The sequence below is a fragment of the Gopherus evgoodei genome, chromosome 17, assembly GCF_007399415.2.
Source record: "Gopherus evgoodei ecotype Sinaloan lineage chromosome 17, rGopEvg1_v1.p, whole genome shotgun sequence".
Classification (NCBI taxonomy): Eukaryota; Metazoa; Chordata; order Testudines; family Testudinidae; genus Gopherus; species Gopherus evgoodei.
The window spans coordinates 7,071,283-7,096,099 of NC_044338.1; the positions used below are offsets into that span (position 1 = coordinate 7,071,283).

The window sequence follows — 24,817 nt, forward strand, 5'->3', positions numbered from 1 at the left end:
CGGGCGCTGGGCCCTGCGGTTATTTGTGACACCTGTGAGACTCCCCATTCCCCTGGTTAACGCCGAACCCAGCTCGGAGGCCCAGGAGAAGGCGGTGGCGGAAGGTAAAGGTCGGCAGGGCTCGGGGCGCGGCCTGGGCGGGTCACCCGGGGCAGGAAGAGCCTGGGCCCGTCGTGGGTCACAGGGCGGGGTCTCCCTTCGGGCAGGGGTGGAGGCGGCGGCCTAGGCCTGGGTGAGGGTCTCCTGAGGCTGGGGCGGAGGGGAGCGGTTGGGCCGCGGTCTCTCGCGAGAGGTAGGCGGGGCCGGAGTGGTGCCGCCGCCTGCGGGGAGGGGGTGGCTCTGAGGAGACGCTGTAACTGGGGCCTGGGCCGTTCGCTGGCTGGTCACAGCGCCTAAGGCTGCGGACTCGCTAAGGAGCCGGTAAAGGCCCCCGGGTGATGAGCAGCGGGGCCCGCGGAGGGTGACGGGGGCGGCCTGCGGGAGGCGGGCGCAAGGTGGCCGGGGAGGCCTGACGGGAGGGGAGCTCCCCAATCCTTGCCCGCCGGCTGGCTCCGGTCTGAGCTGCCCCCATTGGCGCCCAGGCCGGGGAGTTGCCTGAGCGGGTGGGTGGGCCGCAGGCAACCTCGTTCCCGGCATGCAGAGGAAGCGGCGGGAGCAGGGCCCCGGGGCGGCGACGCTGCTCTGAGCGGGCGGGGGCTGGGTCTCTGCTGGGGGCAGTTAAGGGAGCGGATTTCCCCCCCCCCCATCGCGGATGCGGGGCGGGGGTCTGCGGCGGAGGGGAAAGGTCCCCGTCCGGGAGCGGGGGGGTCCGTGCTCAGGAGACAGGAACCTCCCCCCCGCTCCGCTCTTTACATAACCGCCGCGCAGGGAAGCGCGCTGGCGGGGTGGCTGCCCGAGCTACACCCCGTGCCTGGAGCGGGCGGGTTCTGCACGGTGCTGACCGCCTCGGAGGAGGGGCTGAGCCCCACTAAGGGATGGGCGGATCCTCCCGCTCTCTCCCCCTCCCCCTGCGCTGTGTGCTGAGAGTTAAGGCCTGTTGACAGCCCGGGCGCATTCGTCTTCCCCCCTCCTCGGTCGTAGTGATCCCACGGGAAGGGGGTTGAGTCCTAGTAAGATCTTGATGGGCATGGACAGACTTTCCACGTTCAGCCACAGTGCCTCCCCCTGGTTTGGTTAAACCCCACTAGGGGGTCAAGGTTTGCCTCCCTAGTCCTACTGCCCCCTCCCACATGCTGTGTCGCATTTCCCAGTCTTTACACCTCAAGTCCCATCTCTTATCCGTTTCTTCCAGACCCAGAAACAGTGACCTGTCTACAGAAAATGGGTGTGGGCTGGGCAGAGGGTGTCTTTTGTATCGGTGCTTGGAAAGCTGAGATTTTTAATGTACACTTTAGTGTGTTGAATCAGGCGATCCGATAAAGCAGACTCATTTCCCTGCTGGTGAAAGTGTTTTGTAGAACCAGAGCTCTTATTTACTTCTCTGGGGCTTGGCTGTTTGCAGGCTGAAGCTAGGAGGAAGCAGCAACAGCAGAGATGGCGCGGCTGGCTGCAGTTTGCAGAGACGGGGAGGAGGAATTTCCCTTCGAAAAGAGGCAGATCCCCCTCTACATAGATGACACCCTTACAGTGAGTGTCTGTTGTACAAGTAACACCTAATCTCCGTGTATCTAGCTGAGCACTTTGCAGTTACAACAGAGGTAGACGATATGTTGCAATTCTTAGGCGAGGCCTTTTTCTTTAGACATGCCTCTTAGGCTCCTCCTTTGAGTTCTCCCAATACGATAATCTTTGGGAATTGATAATGCTTTGAGTCACTTATGCTTAACGCAGCACTGCATTTTTCACCAGACTTTTTTAGAAAAATATAGATGACAAAATCAGAAAATACTTTTTACTTATTTGGGGCCCATATATGTCCAATTTCCAAGAAGTGGTAGGTATGTGTCTCAGCCTACCCAAAAGTAAGGCAAACCAATCTTTAGATAATGTAGGATTAATATAATTAGTGAATCATGAAACTAAGGGAACAAACAAGGTTGGCCAAATATAAGTCACATTTTAAAATAAGTGACAAGGATTAGGTGGATTGGTGATACATTTGCATTTAAAATAAAATAATTTAGGGACGTTGATGTTGTTTAGGTTCTGCATCAGAACATTGTCCTTTGTACAGTTCTCCTTGTAATTGCTTGATGGTTTGGTTGTCCTGTCTCTCAATTCTCTATTTTGATGATCAAAATCTACAGTCATGTGGTTAATTATTCCTTTCCCCAGCTGGTGAATGCAGTAAAATTAACTGGATGTAATCTGGGGGGCTCTGATTTCGGAGCCTCTCTCTGACTTAGTGTTGGGTGCTTCAGTGGAAGGTGCAAGAAAATTAACTGAATGTAAACAGTGGCACAATGTGCCTGTAGAGGAAGTGTCTTCATAACGCTAGCTGTTTAGTATTTGCTTTAGCCATGAAGTGTGAAACTTTATCCTTAATTTTATTTTTATCCAGTCTAATGGAACTATGGATAGTCTCATCCATATTAGTGTCCTCTTTTTTAATCCTGTTCAGTTGTTGGCCTTGATATATCTGGTAACAGTGGATGTTATATATTAATTATGCATTGTGTAAAAAGTTTCCTTTTATCTGTGTTAAATTCCTGTTTTTTTTTTATTTCGGTGATTATCCTGGCTTGTATTATGAGATCATGAACAGGAGTGCCTGATGTGCTGTATTTTAGCTACTAAGTATTTTGTATAGCTAAATAGTTCAGTCTCTTCATATGAAAGGCTTTCTGTTTCTAAGCATTCTATTTGTCCTTCGTCTTTTTGAAGTATAATGACCAAAACGAAATACAGACTTGCCAGGGAAGTCTTGCTGTCCTGGCTAAATCACAATTTGGGTAATTTAAATTTTGCTTACCTAAAATTTCTTCTTCTTTTAGTGGGCTGAAATATTTTTCTCTTCCTGTCCTAAACGGTTAGTGTTGTTCAGTGCCATCAGACTGCCGCTTTTAAACGAGGGTAGGCTACAGTTGTGATTGAAGAGGTTCCTGTGTATAGCTGTAAATTGTTTTTTGATGCTATTAAATGAAAGGTATTTCTATATAATGAGTGACAGTACTTATTACAGACATTACTATTGGTCCAATTCTCATTCCATACCACTATTGAGTCTCACAAAAATTCATGTTTCTACATATGCTGGAAGCTTCTCTTTAACAGTAATGGGACTAGTAGTTGGGTGGTCTCCTTGATGTTTTTTCCCCTTTTCTTTTGAGATACTTAAGAAAAAGTAGTGCATGTTCTCCAGCTATCTGCAAAGCTTAGCTCTAGTGCTTTAATTTTTAACTTAACACACTTATTTGATATATTTTTTTTTAATTTGATATTAACAGGCTTGTAGTAACCCATCAAAAACTTACACAGATTCTCGATCATCTATGTTTTTAAGTAAGTCATTATGCAAACTAAATTTCAGTTAGAATTTAAGAAACAAAGCATCAGCATGACCTCAAATTGGTAAATGTGTGTTTGAACTAAAATGGGGTAGAAACATACTACATCATCTTGGAATAATGATAAAGTGGCATAGAAGCTGAACAGATGCAATATCATTTTGCTCCCTTAAATGAACAGTGCACTAGCTTAGGTGTCCCATCCTCTCATAAAGAGAAATTGCTGAAAGTTTAAAATACCTTTTCAGTTTATGAAAATAACGTACCCTATATGATTTCTAGAGGCGATGGGTTTGATTTGGTACTGTGGGGATCTGCTCTTCCATTTCAGTACCTCAGGAACTGACTGGTTGCTGTTGCTCCTGTACATGGAACTTCTTCCAGAAGCTCTTGAACTGACTTGATGTTTGACAGTTTCACTGTACTGTTCAGTTGCCTTGGAGGGCATCCTCTGATACGGGGTAGAAGACAGAAATTACTTATTGGCCTTTCTTCGCTAATAGCAGCAGAACATGCTGGTACATAGCACCTTCTCAGTTGAAGTATGATATCAACACTGACAAAGATTGTCAGTTTCAGGTGGATGGTGGAAATTGCTTTGTGCAGCATGATTGCATACCATATGTGGCATTAACTGGCAGAGGATATGTGCAGGGAACAATTACATATATTCCAGTAGCACCTACAGGTCTCAACCAGGCTGGCCCATTGTGTCAGGCACTATACAAACATAGTAAATATAGGAAACCCCCAGTTCTGCACCAAAAATTGATGTGCTGCCGCTCACAAAGTGTTATGGACCACAAAGGCATGTAAAGTGGGACCAAAGAAGGGGCAAAAAAAATGGCACAGGGGTAGTAAAACAGAATCCCATAAAGAATAGAATGAAGCATTAATGTTCTAATGTTAGCACATATTAGAATGCGACAAAGGTATTTTCAAGGCTGGGAGAACAAATATTCAAGTAAATCTCTTTCTAGCTGAAAGAGCAGTATTGGCTGGCTCTAAAGGGAGATACATCAGTGCTCTGGAGTTGGTTTCAGTATTTGTGGGGGAAGCAGAAATAGAATGAGGATTTCAGAAGATTGCTCCCCTCTTCTCTAGCCAATTAAAGAGGCAAAAGAGTTGGTGAAAAGGAAAATGGAAGCAAACTACTTCATTTTCAGAGTTGACATGTTAGTTCAGCTACTAGTCCAATTTAAAGAGATGGTAACGGATTTCTGTTAAATTACAGGTTTTTTTCCCCACGTTAGCTCACTGAAACTGAATTTGACTTCTCTGCATTTCTCTATTGGAAAATGAAAATTGGTTAACCAAACTTACTACTTTTTTTTTTTTTTCCTAGTTAGTGTTTCTTTCCCTCTCCATGGTGCAGTCTGAAATGCAAACACTGAAGTGGGTTTCTTGTTTAAAAAATTGTTTCCATTGGATAGAAACATCCTTGTTTTAAATAAAAAATCTAAGTTTGGGACTGAATTTGAACTGGTACGTCCCCTGATTCCATAAAGAGATCTGTGCAGGCGATCCTTACTTACTTTAGTGGGAATCTGTGAAGACTCAATGATCCATGCACCTGGAGCCAGTTGTGGCATCAGTCCTTTCAGTAATTATAGTTAGCTGGATTGGTATGTTAAGTGAAATTAAAGCTCATAGGTAATAATAAGAAGAAATTGAGTTGTAGTTATTTGGTAAGCTACAAGAGTAAGAGTGGAATTGTAATATGTTACATTTGTTAAATAAATAGTGTTTAAATTAAAAGAATGCAAAACTTGGGTTGCCTGCAGAAGATTAACAGATTAGTTTTCTGCATCTGCTCTGCTATCTGTGATACACATTGGAGGAACTTTGAAGAGACATATCTTAATTGTACCTATGAAGGAGTCCAGTTCTATCTCTCTTGTGGAATGGGATGAAGGCAGGGTATAGCAATTTAAATACTAAAGGAAGAGACTTGTGTTCTCCTAACTGCAGCTGGCAAAATTATTTTTTTATGTTCCAGACAAAATATTTGTGCACTGTTGTTAAAATGGTGGAACAGAATTGCCTGTTGAAACTCCCAATCAATGATATATCAAAATTTAAAATACTAATTGGGTTGAGGGAACTTGCACTTTATAAACAAGAAAATATTTTTGCTGGGTTTTTGGGTGCAGAATAGATTTTAGTGCTTTTCATTATTTAAACTGTAATGTTGTTTGGCTCTCCGTTAGCAAATGGCACCATAAGTGAATACCACATCATCTTATTTTTCCAGCTCTTGGCTTCCTGCTGCACAGTAAGTAATTAGGCAAGAAATAGTATGAAATATTGTACCAATTATCACATAGCTCTGTGAGTTTAACATCTTGCTTTGAACCACTTGAGAATTGCAGCTACAGTCATTCAAAGCAATGTAAATGCCTTTGGAAAACCTTGTTAAATTAATACGTTCTTAAAATTGATACTTTGCAAGAATAGACTGTGAAGTGATTAAACTGTCATACATGTGCTTCCATTTTTTTTTTTTCTGTAGTTGATCTACTGCAGGGGTCGGCAACCTTTCAGAACTGGTGTGCCGAGTCTTCATTTATTCACTCTAATTTAAGGTTTTGCATGCTAGTAATACATTTTAACATTTTCAGAAGGTCTCTTTCTATAAGTCTATAATATATAACAAAACTATTGTATGTAAAGTAAATAAGGTTTTTAAAATGTTTAAGAAGCTTCATTTAAAATTCAAGTAAAATGCAGAGCCCCCCAGACCGGTGGACAGGACCCGGGTAGTGTGTGTGCACTGAAAATCAGCTTGCGTGCCACCTTCGCCCTGATCTATTGGATCACTTGATATAATGCCTTGCAATAATTTGTTTGGTTTTTTTAATTGAAGCACTGTTTCAAGTATTGTAGATTGGGGTTCTCAACCTTTTTTCTTTCTGAGCCAGCCCCCACACCCCCCTATAAAAACTCCATGGTCCACCTCTGCCACAACAACTGGTTTTCTGCATATAAAAGCTAGAGCTGGCATTAGCAGATAGCAAGCAGGGCAGTTTCCTGGGGCTCCATGCCCTCGAAGCTAAGTTTGGCTCCAGCCTCAGATGGCAGATAGCCCTGGACTTCCGCCCCATGTGGTGGGGCTTCAGCTTTGTGCCCTGGGCCCCAGCGAGTCTAACACTGGCCCTGCTTGAAGGACCCCCTGAAAGCTGCTCACGACCCCCCAGGAGACCCAGACTCCTGGTTGGAAACCACTGTTGTAGATCATATTAGTAACGTAAATATTGCTGTCTAACCTAATGATTGTTGCCACTTCCTAAAGAAATGTTTTAGAAAAGCACATGTTCTAAAATACCTTCTAGAGCAGCAGGGCAAAGTTGAATGCTTTGCTGACCATTCTGATACCTTTGTATGGAGTACTCTTATGTTTAAAGCTTCCAGTATTGTAATGTGAGAAGAATGAGGATTCAACAGGCAACCATACATGCATTTTTTTTTTTTAAAGGAAGTAGAATAAAGTCAGGTCTGGATTATGTTTGAGTTTTTGTGTTCTGAGAGAGTGTTTTTTTTCTTTAGATGGTGATGGAATTTCCTGATAATGTGCTAAATCTTGATGGACATCAGAATAATGGTGCACAATTAAAGCAGTTCATTCAGGTAAGACACAATCCTTAACTTCCTGTCAGTTTAAACAATCCACTTGCCAGATTTTACTTTCTCTGGTTACTTTATGGTACTTATTTCTTCAAAGGTGTATCAGTCACCATGTTGATAAAGTACATTGCTAGCTTGATGTGCAGTGAAATGCCTCTCAGGCACTAGCACCAAAGAAAGATACATTACACTTTTGTCCCATTGCAATTGTTGCTCCTTTATGTACACGCTGTTCTTTCCAAAGATGAAGTAACATGTTATTTAAAACAAAACTTTTAGGAAGGTGACATCTGGTTGTCAGTGTGTATTTGTATATAATACTTTACAGAAACTGATTTCTAATTCTATTTTAATCCATTATTTGGTTTCAGGATGCTGCTAATCTGTTTATTCAATTTATAAATATAATTTGTCACTTCTGAACATCAGATTCCTGCAGCTAGGTCCAAGTCAGGGGGAATGCACTATTTCATAATATGGTTGCTAGTGGGATTCTAAAAAACAAATTTGTGGTTCTGACAATTTTTGGTGTGGAAAACTGTTAACGAAGTTGGCTTTTTGTAGGGGGAGGGATATCCTGTCTCTCCCTTTTTATTCTATCTTCTTTAGGCTGGGGTTGTCTGCAGTAGACAAAGTAGCTTCTTGCAGTATTGTACTTTAATTTTAACAGTGGTATTTCTGACACAGATACAGCATGTAAAGCATTTCTGTGCAGGATAATTGCACTGTTTCTGCCACTGTTAGTCAAGTATTGGAAAGAGAAGAGTTGCGGCATAGCATCATCACTGCTAGACTGTTGCTCTGACATTTTGGTGATTATTTTTATGTTGGTATTCCTTTAAAGACTTCTAGATGCCTGCATTTTTTACATTGCTTTCAGGTAATAAAGATTAGTAATATAACTTCTTCCCCTCATTCACCCCCCGACACACACACACTTATGCTTTGATATCTGTTTGTATGGTTAGTTTCACTGTGTTTAAGTTATTGGCTTTTTTTATGAAATTGCATGTAGCTTTCAAGAAAAAAACAAACCCTTAAATGTGTCCTGAATTCTTAGTCGGAAGACTTCAAATCGCAACACTTTCACCATAAATGAAAATCACTTGCCATAGCTTAAGAGACCAGAGAATACCTGCATGGTTTGAAACTAATGTACATTCTTTCAGTGTAAATACTAGGAGGTCAAGTAGTAAATGACAACTTGTTGGTTTAAAGTTGTCTTGCAAGCCTCAGGCTGATCTGTTAGTCCCACAATGAGACAGAACTTTTGCCAGTCCAGATTTCTTCCTCTTCCCCATCCCCCAATACTTTTTATGGAGGAATGGGTCTTTCCCTTTGGAAATAAGGCTGGGTGAAGATGTGAGTTCTCCTCTGTAGCAACATCTCTTGGCAAAAAGATGTGGGGAGGGGGGCTGGAGGGGAATTGCCTCCTTATCTTTTCCAAGGCTGGGCCATAAAACTTAAAACAGTGCTGTTGGTGACAGAAGTTGCATTTATGACAATAAAAGGCATGCTTCTAGTCACGTGTTGCTCCAGGCTTTTCTCTCTTTCCTCCCCCCTCCCTCAAATTAAATAAAAAGGATATTTAACTTTCCAGTAGTGAGCTGGTGACCTGAAATTTTGGGGCTGTAGCCAATATACACTAAGATATTTTGAAAGGAGAAAACTGTGAAAGTCTAGAATTCTATAATAACTTAAAAACCAACCCTTTAGAAATCTTAAATCATTGCATCTCTTTCTCTCTCTCAGCGACATAGTATGCTTAAACAGCAGGATCTAAATATTGCCATGATGGTGACATCGCGTGAAGTCTTGAGTGCACTTTCTCAGCTTGTCCCATGTGTTGGCTGTCGTCGTAGTGTGGAACGTCTGTTTTCCCAGCTTGTTGAGTCTGGAAATCCAGCACTTGAGCCCCTTATGGTAGGGCAAAAGGGGGTCCTTTCTGTAACTCGAAGCTGTATGACTGATGCAAAGAAGCTTTATACTCTATTTTATGTGCATGGGTAAGTTAAACTACTTAGTGTGATACATCAAAATGCAGTCACTCAGCTTATTCTTTCCATGCCCCTTTCTGAAAGAAATAAGGTAACTTCTGCATGTAAGTTTTGCCAAGTTTTCTTGGTACAGACACAAATGTATTATTGACACTGTGATCAGATACTAATTAACTTGAAAGCAAGTTGAACTAGAAATTGTGTGATCTGTTAAAGTTTAAACTTGATGATCTTTCAGATGACCAGTTGAATTTGTTGCTCTATCCAATTGCAAAAAGGATTCAGGATTAAAATTAAGATTCTTAGCCAGTAGCTTCTAAATGGCCATCTGTGACTTCTGTTGGCATGTCTAGAGGAAGAGTGTTTGCAGTAGAACAGGATTTTCCTTTTTTCTCTAGATTGTAAACATTAAAACAAATGATATTTTCTTGTGATCTTATTCCACAGTATAAGTTTGCAGGTGGGGTGAGAGGAAGGAATCCTTTAGGGTAGGAAAGGTTGGACTTAGAAAACAAAGCCTCTTCTGTGTCTAGTATCAGTAAAGGCATAGTTGTGTCTTGATGACATATTGGACTATGGTTCATATTGCTTGTTAGAGTGGTTGATTGGGAAAATGCCTACTGCCCTCCCTTCCTTTGTCTGAAACATTATATAGGCAAAGGTGATAATGAACGCAGGAAGAAGAAAAGCTTAGAGTTAATAAGAGTGGAACAGTATTGTATCTCTGATAGTGTTTGTAACAGGCTGTCTTCGTTTAATTTTTGTTGGATAATCTTGTAAGGATTTGTTTGCAAAATTGTAACTTCAATTTTAAAAGTAGTTTCTGAAATGTCTACATAGGTCCAAATTAAACGATATGATAGATGCAATTCCAAAAAGTAAGAAGAACAAGAGATGTCAATTGCACTCCCTAGACACGCACAAGCCAAAGCCTTTGGGGTAAGTTTAAAAAAAACTTGGATACTATGTCTGTGTGAGTACCTTAAAATCTAAAAATGTTCAAAGAACGGAATTATAGATGAGTATTTTTTCCCCAGTTTGTTATCATGAAGAGATACTGAAAATTCTGTAGGTTTATCTGATTTTTGTAGGCAGAGAAGTGAGGGACCAGCAATATGCAGTATGGAACTGCATGCTTAGGTCTAAAACCCTTTTAGCAGCTAGCAAAAGCAAAATTTTATAGCTATAAAACTATTTTGAAGTTTGTATTCCACTGCTGTAACTTCATGTCTGTGAACTTTGAGAGTAGAGATCTTCACCAGGAAAATTCTGATTTGAAGACTTGTTTTATGACCAATTTTGGCCCCATCTATATTCGCTTTCAAACCATATTTTTTTAAAGCATATATATATTTTTAAAACCTGTATAGCATTGTGGATGGAGCTAAATTAAAGTGTGCAGCTGTTCTAAAATATGGTTGGAAAGCCAGCTTAGGTGAACACTTGCGGAGAATAGACCCCCAAGATCTTAACACAAGGAAAGTAAATCCTTTCCCTCACTGTTGCCTCTCCCAGCCTTCCTCTCCCTGGGTTACCCTATAAGATTACTGTGATTCAAACTCCTTGAATCTTAAAACAGAGAGGAAAATTCACCTTTCCCCCCCCCCCTTCTCTTTCCCCCTCCCAGACTCTCCCTGAGAGAGAAAGTAATCCTAACACAGAGAGAAAATTAACCTTTCTCTCCCCCTTCCCTCCTTTCTCCCCACCAATTCCCTGGTGGATCCAGACCCAGTCCCCTGGGATCTCACAGGAGAATAAAAAAAAGCAATCAGGTTCTTGAACAAGAAAAGCTTTTAATTAAAGAAGGAAAAACAGTAAAAATTATCTTTGTAAATTACAGATGGAATATGTTACAGGGTCTTTCAGCTATAGACACTGGGAATACCCTCCCAGCCTAAGTATACAAGTACAAATTAAAATCCTTTCAGCAAAATACAAATTTGAACTCCTTCCAGCCAAATACACATTTGCAAATAAAGAAAACAAACATAAGCCTAATTCGCCTTATCTACCTAGTACTCACTATTCTGGACATATAAGAGACTGTATCAAAGAGATTGGAGAGAAACCTGGTTGCACGTCTGGTCCCTCTGAGCCCCCAGAGTGAACAACCAAAAACTAATAGCACACACACAGACTTCCCTCCCTCAAGATTTGAAAGTATCCTGTTCCCAGATTGGTCCTCTGGTCAGGTGACAGCCAGGCTCACTGAACTTGTTAACCCTTTACAGGCAAAAGAGACATGAAGTACTCTTGTTCTATTAACCCTTAACTATCTGTTTATGACACCAGGTCTTTCCTAGAAATAGCTCCATAAGCTCTTTGAAACTGGGACTGTCCTTTCTTATTCTTAAAGGATTTACATAATGTGGTCCCAGACTTACTGGAATCTATGCACTACTATAAATTAAATGTTAAATAAGTCTTTATATATGCAAATAGTTAACTGTTGTACAGAACATTCTGATAATTTTCTACTGTTGTGAAAATCTGAGCTAAAAGTGATTGTTTATATTTCTGTCAACTAACTGATCCTATTTGAGGTCAGGAAGGAATTTTCTCTAAGACTGGCAGCGACCCTTTTTTTGGGGAGGGAGGGGGGGTCTTCCTTTACAGTTTGGAAGCTTGCTTGTTTGAACTAATAGTAAATGGTGGACTCTTTGTAACTTGAAGTCTAGATCATGATTTGAGGATTTCACTAACTCACCCAGAGGTTACAGGCCTATTACAGGAGTGGGTCGAGTGAGGTTCTGGGGCTTGCAATATGCAGGAGGTCAGACTACATGATCATGATGGTCCCTTGTGCCCTTCTAAAGTCTATGAGAATGTTATCCCTCATTGGAATGTATTGGAACCTTGTAATTATCATTAAAGACCTTGTCTTTCATTTATTATGCTCATTCTCTGAGGCTGAATAGGAGAAGGGAAATAAAATTTATTTTTTTGTTTTGTTTTTGTTTTTCTAACTCCATATGTCCTGAATTTGAGATAATAGTAGCTAGTCATTTAGTTCCATCTCTGACCAGATTAAATATTTCAATAAAGAGAAATATAACTGGTAATACATACTGTTTTGTTGCATAAGCAGAGGTATAGAAGCTAGAGTAATATAGCAAATCCAAGGGAATATGAAAACAACTTGACTCTTTTGCACGTTGATTTCTATCAGATGAATCCTCAAAAGCAGCTTTTTCTCCAATAAATGAATATATGTCTTATTCTCAGGGTGCGTCAGACCAAAGAGGATTATGAAACAGAATGGTTCATACGTGAACGTAATTAAAATTTTGCCTTAGCGCTCTAAACTTGCATTTATTTATTTATATATCCCTACATATCCATAGTATGCAAATTGAGGCTTCCAGCTCTGTCAGATAATGCTTTATGTAGACAACCTGTGTAAGCTGTTTAAATTGCATAGCTTGCAGGTCTCTTAAAATATACTGCTCCGTATAGTATTACTTATACTATTTATATAGTGCAGAAATCATCAGGTACTAGCAATATTGCTATCAAAACAACTAAATCTGCAGTTCTGAATGAAGGCAAATGTATTAATAGCCTAACTGAGGAGATGGAATAGAATGTACATGTCTGTCCAAGAATAAATAGTTGTGAATGATCTTTAAAGTAACTTCTGACTGATTTTATTTTTCCTTTGCAAGAAGCCTTGCTTTTAAATAAGATAATCACAGCTTTGCATGATGCATATTATATATGATTGAACTAGGAGTTTTAATTAGTTTTCAATAACATACTAAATTTGTAGTTGTAATTACAAGTAGTCCACTAGTATGGTTATTGGCTGACAAGTAGTTAGGAGCCTGTAGTCATACCATGTATTGAATTGTAAAAGGCATATCATTACTGCATTCCCTTTGGGGCACAGAAGATAACTTGGATTTCTCTTCCAGTCTTAAGGATTATTTATACTTGGAAATTTATCAAAAGAACTGTTCTAAAATAGCTATTTTTGACTAAAGCCCCAGTGTGGACACCTAAAACTTAGGTAGACCTAGCCATATCTCTTAGGGCTATGAAAAAAATTCACTCCTTGTGCAACATAGTTAGGTTGTCCCACATTGATGGAAGAATTTTTCGGTTGACATAGTTACCGCCTCTCAACAAGGTGGATTTTACTACAGTGACCAAAAATCCTTTCCATTGTTGTTGTGAGTGTCCGCATTAGAGTGGCATAGCTGCAGCTGTGCTGCTGTAGTGCTTGTGTAGTGTTGTCTTACCTTTATTCTGGAATAAGCACGTTCTTTTCTGATTTAGATTAATCCTTTTTGTACATAAGAGTATTAATGCTGGAATTTATACAGAAATAAAATTTCCAGAATAATTGTTCTCAAATAGCTATTTTAGTAAACTTCCAAGAGTCAGCAAGCCCTTGAGTAAAAGTGAATTATTTGTTCTCTGCCATACAACTGCTGACTATTTCAGCAAATGTAAGCTGTTAAAGATATCTGAAATATGGTGTTTTAGCTTTGAACTTGAAATAGTTGATGATGATGATGTTAAGCATGTCTTAATTTCAGATTGCAAACTAAATATCAGTTTGCTGTGGAAATAAAGATTTATAGATACTATACTTCAAAAGCGATACTCGGGGAGGTGTGGGGAGGGGGGAATGTTACCTACAACTTGTCATTGAGATCATGATTCTTGCAGAAAACAAATTCCATTTGATAGTTCTTGTCACTAATTTTATGGAAGAATAGTTTTTCTGTGAGTTGCAATGCTCTCCTGTATCTTGAAATATATGGGATTCAAACTAAATTAGTGAACTGTAGGATTTTGATAGCATGTTTCAGGAAAACATTTTAGATTACTCTACTCTAGACATTATATAGCTGTAATTTTTTTTAATACTGTGCTACAGTGAAGGGAGCAATAGCACAATCAGTACAGAGAAATTAGGTGCAGATAAGAAAAATAGTGAAGACAACAGAAAGGAGAGCAAATGTAGGATCACTTTCCACTATGGACCTTTCCAGGGAGCTGCCAGGTAAAATAATTTAAAAAAAAAAAAAATAAAAAAAATAGCCCTACTGTTTTCCTTTCTCCCTCTCTCAAAAGAAACTAATGTGCAGGTTTTGTTTTTAATCGGTATGTTATGTTTCTTTCTTCAGGGGTTGTTGGATGGATGTGTGGGAACTCATGTCCCAAGAATGCAGGGATGAAGTAGTTTTAATTGATTCTAGTTGTCTTTTAGAAACATTAGAAACATATCTGCGGAAACACAGGTGAGATAAGGAAATTAAAATGTTCTTTATACTTTATACTGTACATACTGGGGATTCTCATTCTCTCTCTCTCTCTCTCTCTCAACAAGGTATATAAAGAATACAGTTTGAAGTTAAGGGTAAATTGAAAAGGTCTTTGTTAAGCTCTGACAATTTTGCAGAGTTCTGCAATAGTTGATGAGACACCAAAAACAAGATGTACTCTTTGGTTGTTTGATAGTAATAATCAGTCATAGCAGGAGAAATGTAGAACCCTAAGATCAAGCCTTAGTTTACTTTTCATTTATGATTTTTAGCTAGTACAATACTGTAACTTGTATTGTAATTCTAGCTACATAGTCACTTGAGGTATGAAATGGCATTCTCTTTTCCCAGTTAATAAAGATTATGGAAGTTTTATTTGCAACTATTAAACTATATCATGTGGCAGCTATTAGAAAAATATTAGAGGCAGTTGACTCATCTGAAGCATCAGCATTTGATTTGATGTAAGCTATTCTCGGAAGATCATTTAAGAATCAAACTCCTCGTGTTTACACCCTGTACCCCTTTTTATTGAGTTTATTATATGGAGTTTTACCTATCTCGTAGAGCTGGAAAGGACCTTGAAAGGTCATTGAGTCCAGTCCCTTGCCTTCACAGTGGGACCAAGTACCGTCCCTGACAGATTTTTGCCCCAGATCCCTACATAGCCCCCTTAAGGATTGAGATCACAGCCCTGGGTTTAGCAGGCCAGTGCTCAAACCATTGAGCTATCCCTCTCCTAGTTTAATTGAGCAGTACTTCCAAAACTCTTTCTTGACCTGAGAGAATATTAGATTCGTTACAATGGCTACATTAATGTGCTAAGGTTGACCTTTTTAAATCGCTCTTGTAACTTAGTCTCACAATTTAATAAAATGTAGTAACAAGGCAGTCCCTGGATAGAACTTCAGACCATTGTTTTAACTTTCTAGATTGAGTTCCATGAAAACAAAATAATGGTAAAAGTTTCTCAATACTGTTTCCTGTTATACTTTTAAAAGAGCAGGTAAAAATCAGCCATATTTAACCATCAAAATATGCTTATGTTTTTTACATTAAGTTAATAGAAACCAGTATTTCCAGTCTTGTTTGACATTTTAGGTCCTTACACTTTAGCATATTACACTTTTTATAAAGTATTAGAAAAATATATAAAGGAATTCTTTCCTAAATGTGCAATTTCTGCACTTTAACGTATACATCTACAGTTGACATAAGTAAGCATGCAACTTTTCAGAATTTAAAACTAAATTAGGAGCACATTGAGTTTAGACTATAGAATTTTTTAAATAGTAGTCAGTCATTTGAATAATATCAAATATTACTACTCTTAAAATAGTTTTCTTAAGCTTGGTTGCATTTTTTTAGATTTAGCACTTTTAGAAAAGTGAAGAATGCATTTCACAGCGGTTGAAAGCCCTTAGAGCACTGTTTTATGACACACTTAAGGTGAAGTAACTACCTTGTATAAGTACACATCTTGTGCAGCTACTTGCACACATTTTATTTGTTTAATATGTACACTTAGCTATAGTAAAATCTAAGGTACTAAAGTAGTTTATAGTGGAAATGCTGATCTTACACAGCAGATACCAGATAAGAATGTACTCTTTGATGTCTTCCATTTTTCACTGTAGTTACTTAAATTATTCTGAAGTCCCCTTACAAAGTCACTTACATTGTGCCATAGCCCACGTCCAGACTAACCCGCGGCATCAGCGGGTTAAAATCGATTGCTCGGGGATCGATATATCGCGTCTAGTCTGGACGCGATGTATCGATCCCCGAGCGCGCTTACATCGATTCCGGAACTCCATCGACCCGAACGGAGTTCCGGAATCGACACGGAGAGCCGCGGACATCGATGCCGCGCCGTCCAGTTAGTACCTCGATTTTAGAAATTCGACTTCAGCTACGTTATTCCCGTAGCTGAAGTTGCGTATCTAAAATCAATTTTAATACCTAGTCTGGACGTGGCCATAGATGGAAAAAGAATTTTAAAGGTACAGGAATTGTGCTGGTTTAGACCAGTGAGTCATCTCGTCCAGTATTTTGCAGGAATCTCAGTAATAGACAATATGGAATTATCTGTCCATAGAGGAAGTTTCTTTCTAATGCTACCAGTTAGTGGTTGGTTTATGCCCTCAAGTACGAAAGGTCATATTAACAACTTCATTATATTGTAAGATGTATTATATACTTTGGATGTTATCCATGTAAGTCTCTGACTTTTTTGGTTTGGAATATCTTAACTTAGAGTGGTCTAGTTTTAATAAATGTAATATGCACTGTGTTATTCCTAAATGATTCTTATGATTGTATTAAACTCTGTTAAACTGCTACTTCAATAAGAATACTCTATTTTTTTTTTAATTTTAATATAGGTTTTGCACTGACTGCAAAAATAAAGTGCTCCGGGCATACAATATTCTTATAGGTGAACTAGACTGCAGCAAAGAAAAGGGCTATTGTGCTGCACTTTATGAGGGTTTGCGTTGTTGTCCACATGAACGTCATATACACGTATGCTGTGAAACAGACTTCATTGCACATCTCTTGGGTCGAGCTGAACCAGAGTTCGCAGGAGGGTATGAGTATGTAATTTGCTAGAATGGGCTATCTAGCGCTTTGCTTCTTTATTTTATTTCTGAACATATGTTGCAAGAGTGATTGATATTTTCTGCCTCTGCTGCCTAATGGATTTTTAGATGTAACCATTTGTATTTGATGTATACCTTCATGATCATGTTTCAAAGCAGTGAACATTTCATTAATCTCTTGGCTAATTGAAATCTACAAGCAAAATTGTAAGAAATTGTTAAATGCCTTGAAATTAATTTTGTTCACTTGTTAGGGCTGCCTTGCTTTCCCATTGAGGTGTTCAAGGTATGTGAAATAGAAAGGGAATCCTGAGTGAAAGTGTTTTTTTTACTGAGTAATTTATATATAAAATCCATAATTTAAAGATCATTTTAGCCACTGTACATTTTTCAGTTACTGCCCTAATATCTTCCATTGGTAATATAGTTCTGAAATTGAATAACTTAGACTTTTCTTCACTGTTGTGAGAAAAGCGGAAGAATCCTGTTCCAAATACTTGTTCTTAATAACGGTTTATAAACTGGTACTGGGATACAGTTGCTTTATTGCAAGGTAGGTCATTTGTAAACTCGCATTCCCCATCCTAAACATTTTGTTTCCTACTTTGTCTCTCTTAAAGGTGCAACTAACATTCTCACTAGACTATAAACTAGATAAATGATTAAATCCTGGAAAATCAAATGCTTAACTGTGCCCTACTGATATTCAGAATGATGATAAAACTCTTGCAATATCCCTCCACCAGTAGAAATCATGTACTGGTGAGAACACCCCTCAAAAGCCACAGAATGGAAAATGCAATGTAGCCCTAAGGTGCTGTGCACAGATGAACATGTCATGAGAGCGATTGATGCAGCTTCAGATTTTTGTTCTGGTCCCTTCTATTTTGCATTTGCATGCAGCACAGTAGAACTCTATACAATCATTACTGTGATTATGCAAATGTCTCTTCAGATTGTTCTATAGAAATGTTCATGTTCAGCTGCCTTAAATGTACAGTAAAGAGATTTCTGTTGACTTTCTTAATGAAAGGAGTGGTTTAATACTGTGCATATCTCTACATTGTTCATAATATTCCAAACCAACTCAGTATAATCTTGTTCTAGACGAAGGGAAAGGCATGCTAAGACAATAGACATAGCCCAAGAAGAGGTTTTGACCTGCCTGGGCATTCATCTTTATGAAAGACTACACCGAATCTGGCAAAAGCTACGGGCCGAAGAGCAAACATGGCAGATGCTTTTTTACCTTGGTGTTGATGCTTTACGCAAGAGTTTTGAGGTAAAAATGGGTGGCTATTTAAAGCCTTATAACTGAGCAGTTAAACTAAAGGTTTTTTACATTAACTATTAACTTACAAAAATTATCTAATTCTTTATCATTTATGATAATTTTCATTCTGACATGAAATACAGCTTGGACAATGGGAGAGAAACACAACCATTATTTTACTTTCCAGTCCAGTTGCTATACACTGGACTCACTACAGTGAACTGGGTCACAGGGACATAGTAAAATCTTCTCTACGCTACAGGTTTTAGCTATCCTGTAATAAGGTTACCTTATTTAGTTTTAACTGTGGTAAAGAATTGAAAGGATGGGGTAGCCTTTGAATTACAAATGCTATAGCAAAATGCCTAAATTCAAACCAAACTGTGTTCACTGGAAATGTCTAAGGACTTGGTGGGAGGAGGGTAGAAACCTACAGTACCTAAATTTGGGGCAGAACCTTATCTGAGTGTCCTTTTAACATTCATTCACTCACTCACGATCTCATGCATCCTTCAGTGCCTTTGACATTAAAATTCCAGTATTTTTATTGGAATAGTTATATCTTCCCCATCTTATATATTATGTGGTTTTTCTTTTATGCTGGTTCCTTTTCATAATGACTGTTCTGTGTCCAAAATCTTTATAACTTGTAAGTGTCAAGTTAAAGGAAAAAAAGATAAAATCCCCATTGGGTGAAGTTATAACCAGATTAAGGCTCAACTTGTTCCCACTTTATGGTCTTACAAAGCATTTTGTAGGAATTTTTTGTTGTTGCTGTAGATGTGGCTCTAGATTACTAGTACCTTGCATTTCCAATTCCCTGTTGAGGGAGCTGCTTTAAAAACCACAGCTATAGGGAAGCCTGATTTGTAGTCTCAACGTGACAGGTTTTGTGGTTTTTCACTTAAAAACCTAAAACTCCCCCCCGCCCCCATATGTTAAAATACAACTGTTGAAAATTAAATCTTCCTGTGATTGGTTTTTTGTTTTCTTTTTTTCCAAAGGGCCTGTCTACAAGGGCAGGTTATACCAGTACAAGATAGAATGTAAATATAAACCATTATAGTGAGACTGATATAACTCCCCAAAGCTTGTGTTTGGAAGTGGTTTAAGCTTAACCAGGAAAAACCACTTTTATTCTATTCCAAGATGAGTTTCCACATTGGGAGTCATGCTTGTCTAAGTTCCCATTACTGTGATGTTCTTAACTCTAATATATTATGGAAGATTCTGATGTTTTTTAAAGGTTTAGATTTCTCATCTTGCTGATGCTCTAGGCAGCTGTATTCATGAGAATACTACCACATTTTTATCTGTGTTGCAATAGTACCATAATTATTTAAACAGAACACTTTCCAAATCAATTTGCTTGCTTTACTCTTTCACTTTTCACTTTGGATAAGGAAAATTCACAAATCTGTTTCACTAATCTTTGTTTTCAGTGCTGCAAAGCTAAGATCATGAAGTCTTTCCACTTACATTTCTTGAAATAATTAAATTTTTAATAAAATTTATATTGATGCATTTTTATTCATAAGTCTTATAGGAGCATCCTTTCCAAAAATCTAAATTTGGGGCCACATTTGAACTGACAATTTTCCTTAAGCATTGAGAGTGATAGTGCTATGATTGTTCAAAGTACCTTTGAGTCAAATGACTTACCAGTATACCCTTTTTACTGCCCTTTCTGTTTTATAAATGGAGAAGCTAGAGTTTAGATTTAACTCCTTTAAGCAGGCTTTGAATTTTGTTACCAGATGGCTGTGGAAAAAGTGCAGGGTATTAGTCGATTGGAACAACTCTGTGAAGAGTTTTCAGAAGAGGAAAGAGTACGAGAACTTAAACAAGAGAAGAAGCGCCAAAAACGGAAGAATAGGCGGAAAAATAAATGTGTGTGTGAGATTCCTGCTCCCTTACAGGCAACAGAAGAGAGAGAAATAAGTCAGGCGAAGGTAAATATTGCTGATTGACTGGTTTAACAGTTTGTTGCTATTGAATAACTAATTTTGAGTTAACACTCTGTTCTCTTGTTCGTCACATTGTTGGACTCTACAGTGGTCTTTTTTTTATTATTATTTTTATTGATGGGGACTAACTTTTTTTTTAAGCATGTCTCTAAGGAAACAGGATACCTCTTTATTCCTTTACAAGAAGGGGAAAACTAGTCTAGTTTTCAAATAAGAACTATGATTTGTAGAATTACTTGATCTAGCTGGTTATTTGAATGAGTAATAAGTGATTTATCCTTTTTTTTTTTTTTTTTTTTTTTTTTTTTAAACTGAAGAGAACACTGGATTTGCATGCTTTTCAAAGACAAATACCACCAATGATGGCCTTTTATAAGGAAACTAAGGATATGGCTACACTGCAAGTAAACACTTGCAGCTGGCTCATGTCTGCTGACCTGAGCTTGCAAGGCTTTGGCTGAGGAACTGTAAAATTGTGGTGTAGATGTTTGGGCTCATGCTCAAGCACAAGCACTGGGACCCCAGCCCACGGACTACAGTTTTACAGCCCTGCAGCCCAAGCCCTGCAATCCCAAGTCAGCTGACATAGGCCAGCCACAGGTGTTTAATTGCAGTGTAGCCATACCATAAAATACTCTTCCTTACATTGGCTTCAAGACCTGTGCTGCTGAATCTAGCTATCAGTAAACGTACCTATTATTGAATTAAGTGCTTTGAATTGATGGAAACAGGGTTCTCTATGGCCACATTCTGGGAAAGAAAGGATGTATCTTATTTAAGGTTGATATTTTGCTTTTTGAAGTGATACAAGCGACATGATATTTAACAGCCTTATTTGATAACAGTAGTTTCTCTTGTATTAGGACTATACTTTCTAGAGATTTAAAGAAAGCAGCAATAGACTAATGTTATCAGCTGGCTGTTTTAACACTTGCATACCTCTCTTAGTTTTATTTTAAGCATACCTCTCTTGGTTTTATTTTAAGGAAAACTCAGACTTCACGGACAATAGTTGCAAAGCCTGTGGTAGTACAGAAGATACTAGCAGTTGTGTAGAAGTAATTGTTACCAATGAAAGCACTTCATGTACCTGTCCTAGTAGTGGCACTCTTTTGGGTTCACCTAAAATAAAGAAAGGTATGTTTAACTTATTTTTCATAACTGTTTGTTCTGAAAACATTTGATGTAGGGTGAGGGAAGATATTTTCAGATACTCTTTTTTAAAAAAAATAGTTGGAAGAAGTAAGAGAATATGAATTAAAAATTCAAGAGCTTCTTGTTTGTAGAGCCCTAACTAAAGAACCTGTAACTTCTGCTATAGATTACAGTAACTTCTCATTTCATCTCAGGTTTATCTCCACATTGTAATGGTAGTGATTGCGGCTATTCATCTAGCATGGAGGGCAGTGAAACGGGATCTCGGGAGGGTTCAGATGTAGCCTGCACTGAAGGCATTTGTAACCATGACGAAAATGGTAGGTTCGGCAAGAACTTAATGTTCACATTATCTCAGTGTATAGAAAGCATAGAAAACATGTTTGAGAGAGGAAATCAACTCTCTTTCACAGGTGATGAGTCGTGTGTCCACCACTGTGAGGATAAAGAGGAGGATGGGGATAGTTGTGTGGAATGTTGGGCTAATTCTGAAGAGGATAGTACAAAAGGCAAAAACAAAAAGAAGAAAAAGAAAAGCAAAACTTCAAATGAGCATGTAAGGACAAATGCTTGCTTTAGAATTCTAACTTAGTTATGCATGTATTGTAAATTATTTATTGCAGATTACCCAATTTGGATTGTGGCTAATGCTACAGGTGTAAGCAAGATGGTGTGGGCTTTTCATCTCCTCTCTCTCCTCCCCCTTCTCATTCAAAAAAAATCTTTGAAGCAAGTATCAGATTAAGTGTTGAAAAAAGGTTTTTGTTATTTATCAGCTACCTATACACTTTAGTAGTGCATTTTCCCCTTATGCCTTCTCTTCTTCCTGTATACCTCAGCCCTGTTCAGGTGGGAGACATCTGTGATAGGCTAGTTATCTCCATGGTCCCGTAATCAGTGCTTTGGTGAAGGCAGTAAACCTAGCTTACCAAATGCACATTTCCAGTCATCTGAAGTATTCAGCATTTGAACTGGTCTTTTGCTACCTCCTTTAAATATTGCTTTGTAAGAAATATTGTCAGTGTCTATACCAAATCTTAGTATCCCAATCGTGAAATGAACTCAATATTACAGGTTTAAAAAAAAATACTTCCAGTAATTCATTGTAAATTATCTTAACTCTTAGATTCAGAAACTTGGAAGTTGTATTGCAGATCCGAGTAACCATGAGACCTCAGGAAATATTGTGTGCACAGAGTTTCACCTTGACAAGACCAAAGACACCCATGCTGAAAGCTGCTGTAACTCAGAAAAAAATGGGCAGCAGCTGCCTTGGTTTGACCACAGGAAAAATGTGTCTCAGTTTGCAGAATCTACAGAAACATCACTTGTTCCTGATTCTGGAAAGGGTGCCAAGAGCTTAGTGGAACTCCTTGTAAGTAACAGTTCATTTGAAGGCATAGGTTCGTAGCCTGCTGCTTTGACTCTTTTGTGTTAGGGATAGGTTCTGAGGAATTCAGAATCTGTATGTGGCATGTTAAGCGTTGGTACAGTGAAGAGGTAATTGAAGATGCTCCTCATACCTTGCTCCTAGTGTTCTGTGTTTCTGGTTGATTTATGTTGAAATGTTGGTGAGACAGCCTTATAGGAGATTTGTAATTCTAATTTTTGAGTAAGAGTTGTCAGTGGAATAATAGTGGTAGAATGGCAGTCTTGTAATGAAGATATGTGCACCATCTGTGCTCTTGTGTAGCATGCGAGTGCCAGCACAGATTTTCTCAGACAATTTTTCCCTTTTTTTCCCCATTGATAGGCATCTCTCCATATTTTGAAAGTTCCATGTTACTGCCATGATCTTTCACTTTAGAGTGTTGTTCTGTTTTCAGGTGCAACAGTGCTGCTGCTTAATTTATGCTAGAGTTCACTGCTGAGTAGACTACTTCTGACACAGCGTGTAGCAAAGCATTGTGAATCAAACCCAGATCACTGAGCTAGCTAATTGTGTGTTGCCACCATGTGACAATTATTCTTTGTTCAGAGCAACTGTAGACTTTGAGCAACACTGTACATAGTTATGAAACTTGAACTGGAGACACTATGTAAAGTGACAGGGAATGTGCAATGTTGGAAGAGCAACGTTCATGTTTTGAACTACCTTTTTTCCTTTGTAGGATGAATCAGAATGCACTTCTGATGAGGAAATCTTTATCTCGCAAGACGAAATACAGTCATTTATGGCAAACAACAAGTCTTTTTACAGCAATAGAGAACAGTACCGACAGCATCTGAAGGAGAAATTTAATAAATACTGCCGCTTAAATGATCACAAGAGGCCCATTTGTAGTGGTTGGTTGACAACGGCTGGAGCGAACTAAATACAATAAAATAGCTCTGTCTTTCATTGAAATCCTCGAGATGACTACTGCGCCTTCTCTTTCAAAAACTTAATTTAGTGACTTATGGCAAAATTTTATCTTAAAATCAATGTGATTCTTTTTCTTTTCTTGTCGTGTTTTTTTTTTTTTTTTTTTTTTTTCCCCGGTGGGGAGATTGGTGGAGGTGATTTCGTTTAATTTTGATCTTTCTTCAGGCTTGTTTCTTTAGTTGAGTAGCTGTGCAAGCCTCTTATAATTTATGCCATCTCCTTTTTCATTACATGTTTCTCTTACTGTGAGACTTACAAAAAGCAACCTAGTGGCAAAGTAATGTTGTACCTATAATTCTGTACAGAATGCCGAGCTGAATATAAGATTTTACAAATAGACATCCATTTGGAAAATGTTTTGGATGTAATATGTTAAAGCGCAATGTGCAAAATTTAAATAAAGAATATTTATTAATATGCATAGTAAACGTTGGTTTAGATGTTTCTGCTTTTCATAACATTGTGGACATAAGTATTACCAAGTCTCTTCAGTGCAGCTAAACTACTGTACCATCGGCCCCTGTATGTAGGTTTTGATAACAGAACTGAGTTGAGTTGACCTACAACCCTTTTCCATACAAACTGATTCAATGCTATGTCTGAAAGCCAAGTCAGTAGTTTCCCCAAGACAAATGCTGGTACTGATGAGTAGTATCTCAGTGTCTCTTCCTTAGTTCCCTCCTTCCCTTGCAGAACAGACTGGGAGCTTCATTTGAACAAATTAAAAGCAGATTAGTATTTCAACATACCTGGAAGGTTGCTTACTGGAGTGGTGGATGTCTTGGCTGGTGGAAGCCTGGAAGATTGGTTTTGAGTAGGTGAATATGGGTGCTTTTGTACAAATGTACATTCAGCCTTGGTTAGTTTAAAAATACAATAATTATAATATGTTGCATCCTATTAATCTGATGGGATTATTTGTTCAGTACTGAGGATAGGAGGGGTAGGAAATATATACCAGCGTGAAAAATGATTAGCCTTCTGATTCTAGGTAGATGTGGATTACATAGGTTGTTGCGTGCAGTAGGCTAAATTCAGCTGGAGTAAATTGGTACAACTGGCATTAGTTGGTAACTATCCCCTTGCTTTATGACGGATTGTAGCCAGTTGTATCCTG

General features: G+C 38.7%; 1 protein-coding gene across 6 annotated transcripts; it reads left to right on the plus strand.

Annotated features, from left to right (window-relative positions):
* Positions 1-23: 23 nt before the first annotated feature.
* GGNBP2 (gametogenetin binding protein 2) lies at positions 24-24,128 on the plus strand. 6 transcript variants are annotated; one of them, XM_030536940.1, is made up of 14 exons: positions 24-104; positions 1,502-1,626; positions 6,993-7,073; positions 8,823-9,076; positions 9,908-10,006; positions 14,203-14,316; positions 16,725-16,934; positions 18,048-18,222; positions 19,971-20,165; positions 21,167-21,317; positions 21,530-21,655; positions 21,749-21,891; positions 22,462-22,710; positions 23,447-24,128. In XM_030536940.1, the coding sequence occupies exons 2-14, from the start codon at positions 1,534-1,536 to the stop codon at positions 23,648-23,650; spliced, it is 2,094 nt and encodes a 697-aa protein (XP_030392800.1). In that variant the 5' UTR covers positions 24-104; positions 1,502-1,533; the 3' UTR covers positions 23,651-24,128. The 6 variants fall into 6 exon arrangements, with proteins under 6 accessions (XP_030392800.1, XP_030392799.1, XP_030392801.1 ...); XM_030536939.1 differs by lacking the exon at positions 24-104 and adding an exon at positions 141-232; XM_030536941.1 differs by lacking the exon at positions 24-104 and adding an exon at positions 217-292.
* Positions 24,129-24,817: the final 689 nt, after the last annotated feature.